General features: G+C 38.9%; 1 protein-coding gene across 6 annotated transcripts in view; it reads right to left on the reverse strand.

The window, feature by feature from the left end:
- Window positions 1–5000, reverse strand: part of agbl1 (AGBL carboxypeptidase 1) — a 90816-nt gene that overhangs the window by 48665 nt on the left and 37151 nt on the right. For all 6 annotated transcript variants that reach the window (XM_083561181.1, XM_083561179.1, XM_083561180.1 and 3 more), the window contains 3 exons: window positions 1944–2075; window positions 1529–1622; window positions 567–604 (listed from right to left, as the gene is read on the reverse strand). In XM_083561181.1, coding sequence (XP_083417307.1) covers window positions 567–604; window positions 1529–1622; window positions 1944–2075 — 264 coding nt within the window. The remainder of the gene's footprint in view (window positions 1–566; window positions 605–1528; window positions 1623–1943; window positions 2076–5000) is intronic.

Raw genomic sequence — 5000 nt, forward strand, 5'->3', positions numbered from 1 at the left:
TACAGCATCCACAACATTTACAACATCTACACCAACAACATCTTCAACATCCACAACATCCACAACATCTACACCAACAACATCTACAACATAAAAAAAAATCCACAACATCCACAATATCTAAACCAACAACATCCACAACATCTACAACATCCACAACATTCTCAACACACACACACACACACACACACACACACACACACACACACACACAGACACACACACAGAAACATCTATATGTACACATATAAGTTAGAAACATGAACATTAATAAAACCCTTTTTCACACGTGTTATGTGCTGAGCCACACGTTTCCCCAGGACACGTCCCTCACTGCAAAAACCTCTGATGGGTCAGCAGGTGCACGTGAGTCTTTTCTGTCACGCTTCCTAAAAGGTGTTTCTAACAGCTCTGAATGATTCCGTCGCGACAGGAAACATCGTCCCGTCGTTCATTAAAAGTCCATTAACTGCAGCAGCACTAATTGATGCAGCACCAGAGAGTAAAGAAGCTCTGTAATGAAACGCTCGTGATCTCGCACAGCATTCAGAACACCAGCAACTTACTGGAGGAGAGAAGAGCAGCGAAGGCGTCCACAGCAGCCCTGTGGAAAAACAAGGCACAATTACTTACAAAAATAAAACCATAAGAATATTGGAATGTGGGAATGTGAAAAAAACAGGAATGTGTATATAATGAATAATAATATTTATATATATATATTGGGATTGTAAGATTCAGCGATTCGCATCGGTTCATCGGCATAAAAGTTCATCGTTTTTTTAAGTCTTTGCATCTGTAAAAAACTATTTATTTCTGTATAATTATTAGTAGATGCGCTTTACTTTTATTATAAAAAAAATGTTAACCAAAATGTAATATGTAGATAAATTTCCTGTCGCTAAGGACGTTCTCTCAGCACCGCTGCTGCTACGTGAATATGACGTATCACAACACTACGGAGACGGAGGCGTGTCCTGAGAGTCACATAGAACACAGATTAACATGGCAGAGGCAGAGCAGAATCTTTTTGTTTTTTTGCACTACAAAGGTGTGTATGTTAAAGGGCCATGTGATAGAAGTCAGAAGGAAGTTAAGTAAACTGATGATTTGCTGTCTGTCTGAACCAAAAAAAATTTAACTTTATATAAAGAAACTTACTGTAAAATATTGAATTGTAGAGCATCATTTTCTTTTTTACTGCATTGTATTTCATTGCATCACATTGTGTCAAATCCAACTGAAATCAGATCAGACTGCATCGTAATAGTGGGGTCTCAGTAGCACATCAGCAGCTGCTTCATATGTATCTTTAATGTATCGTATCGTTGATTATGTACCAAGATGTGATTCACATCGGCCTCAGTTATGGAGATGTGCATCACTAATATATATATATATATATACTGTACATATATATTTGTTTCTTTAAAGTATATCTATTTTTCACAACAGATGATGTGTGTGTGTGTGTGTGTGTGTGTGTGTGTGTGTGTGTGTGTGTGTGTGTGTGTGTGTGTGTACTAACTTCACCGTGCGGGTGTGTTTTGCAGCAGGTGGGGTAATCAATTTAAATACAATGTCCAGAGCTCGATTCTCTCCGAGCAGTGTGGCAGTGGAAACTAAAAACACACACACACACACACACACACACACACACACACACACACACACACACACTGCAATGTGACCGGTTTTTTACATAAAAAAAATCCTGACCAAAGTGATGACAATTTTCTTATTTACATTTAAAAGTCATAACAGTGGGAATGTGAGTGTTGATTCATTAGAAGAAAACCAGGCTCCTCCCTCTTGTTTTTTAATTGGCTCAACATTCTGAGATTACTTTTCTGAATGTATATAGGGAGACAGGCCCTCGTGTTTAGAGATTTGGGGGTTAAAAACAGTGAGGGTATTTTATAATTAGGAGAAAAAGAACTGACCTGAGGAGCAGAAGGTGGTTATGATCCACAGACATGCCACCGCTCTCCTGCTGTTCTCACAGTTTTGCTGTAACAATCGGAGTGTCAGTAACACGGCCTCGGCTTTCTCCGCTTTAACCCCGATCATACGGTCTGAAAATGACAGTGGATTATTTACTATACTGTACTATACTCTGCTATACTGTACTATACTCCGCTACACCATACTGTACTATACTCTGCTATACTGTACTATACTCCGCTACACCATACTGTACTATACTCTGCTATACTGAACTATACTCCACTACACCATACTGTACTATACTCCGCTACACCATACTGTACTATACTCTGCTATACTGTACTATACTCTGCTATACTGAACTATACTCCACTACACCATACTGTACTATACTCCGCTACACCATACTGTACTATACTCTGCTATACTGTACTATACTCCGCTACACCATACTGTACTATACTCTGCTATACTGTACTATACTCCGCTACACCATACTGTACTATACTCTGCTATACTGAACTATACTCCACTACACCATACTGTACTATACTCCGCTACACCATACTGTACTATACTCTGCTATACTGTACTATACTCTGCTATACTGAACTATACTCCACTACACCATACTGTACTATACTCCGCTACACCATACTGTACTATACTCCGCTACACCATACTGTACTATACTCTGCTATACTGTACTATACTCTGCTATACTGAACTATACTCCACTACACCATACTGTACTATACTCCGCTACACCATACTGTACTATACTCCGCTACACCATACTGTACTATACTCTGCTATACTGTACTATACTCCGCTACACCATACTGTACTATACTCTGCTATACTGAACTATACTCCACTACACCATACTGTACTATACTCCGCTACACCATACTGTACTATACTCTGCTATACTGAACTATACTCCACTACACCATACTGTACTATACTCCGCTACACCATACTGTACTATACTCTGCTATACTGAACTATACTCCACTACACCATACTGTACTATACTCCGCTACACCATACTGTACTATACTCTGCTATACTGTACTATACTCCGCTACACCATACTGTACTATACTCTGCTATACTGAACTATACTCCACTACACCATACTGAACTATACTCCACTACACCATACTGTACTATACTCCGCTACACCATACTGTACTATACTCCGCTACACCATACTGTACTATACTCTGCTATACTGAACTATACTCCACTACACCATACTGTACTATACTCCGCTACACCATACTGTACTATACTCTGCTATACTGAACTATACTCCACTACACCATACTGTACTATACTCCGCTACACCATACTGTACTATACTCTGCTATACTGAACTATACTCCACTACAACATACTGTACTATACTCCGCTACACCATACTGTACTATACTCTGCTACACCATACTGTACTATACTCTGCTATACTGTACTATACTCCGCTACACCATACTGTACTATACTCTGCTATACTGTACTATACTCCACTACACCATACTGTACTATACTCTGCTATACTGAACTATACTCCACTACACCATACTGTACTATACTCTGCTATACTGTACTGTACTATACTCTGCTATACTGTACTATACTCTGCTATACTGTACTATACTCTGCTACACCATACTGTACTATACTCTGCTATACTGTACTGTACTATACTCTGCTATACTGTACTATACTCCGCTACACCATACTGTACTATACTCTGCTATACTGTACTATACTCCGCTACACCATACTGTACTATACTCTGCTATACTGTACTGTACTATACTCCGCTACACTGTACTATACTATGTGATACTGTACTATACTCTTCTATACTGTACTATACTCCGCTACACCATACTGTACTATACTCTACTATACTGTACTATACTCTGTTACACCATACTGTACTATACTCCACTACACTGTACTATACTATGTGATACTGTACTATACTCTTCTATACTGTACTATACTCCGCTACACCATACTGTACTATACTCAACTATACTGTACTATACTCTGTTATACCATACTGTACTATACTCTGCTATACTGTACTATACTATGTGATACTGTACTATACTCTGCTATACTGTACTATACTATGTGATACTGTACTATACTCTGCTATACTGTACTGTACTATGTGATACTGTACTATACTCTGCCATACCATACTGTTATATGCTCCGCAATACTGTACTGCTATATCTGTTATACTGTACTATATGTATATGCTGAACTATACTGTGCTATACAGTCCAATATTGTTCAATACTGTGCTACATGGTGCTATACTGCTTTACTATACTGCAATGTGCTATTTTATTCTCTACCATATACAGTGCCTTGCAAATGTATTCGGCCCCCTTGAACTTTGCGACCTTTTGCCACATTTCAGGCTTCAAACATAAAGATATAAAACTGTAATTTTTTGTGAAGGATCAACAACAAGTGGGACACAATCATGAAGTGGAACGAAATTTATTAGATATCTCAAACTTTTTTAACAAATAAAAAACTGAAAAATTGGGCGTGCAAAATTATTCAGCGCCTTTACTTTCAGTGCAGCAAACTCTCTCCAGAAGTTCAGTGAGGATCTCTGAATGATCCAATGTTGACCTAAATGACTAATGATGATAAATAGAATCCACCTGTGTGTAATCAAGTCTCCGTATAAATGCACCTGCACTGTGATCGTCTCAGAGGTCCGTTTAAAGCGCAGAGAGCATCATGAAGAACAAGGAACACACCAGGCAGGTCCGAGATACTGTTGTGGAAAAGTTTAAAGCCGGATTTGGATACAAAAAGATTAAACATCCCAAGGAGCACTGTGCAAGCGATAATATTGAAATGGAAGGAGTATCAGACCACTGCAAATCTACCAAGACCTGGCCGTCCCTTTAAACTTTCAGCTCATACAAGGAGAAGACTGATCAGAGATGCAGCCAAGAGGCCCATAATCACTCTGGATGAACTGCAGAGATCTACAGCTGAGGTGGGAGACT

This window comes from Silurus aristotelis (assembly GCF_946808225.1).
Source record: "Silurus aristotelis genome assembly, chromosome: 14".
Classification (NCBI taxonomy): domain Eukaryota; kingdom Metazoa; phylum Chordata; class Actinopteri; order Siluriformes; family Siluridae; genus Silurus; species Silurus aristotelis.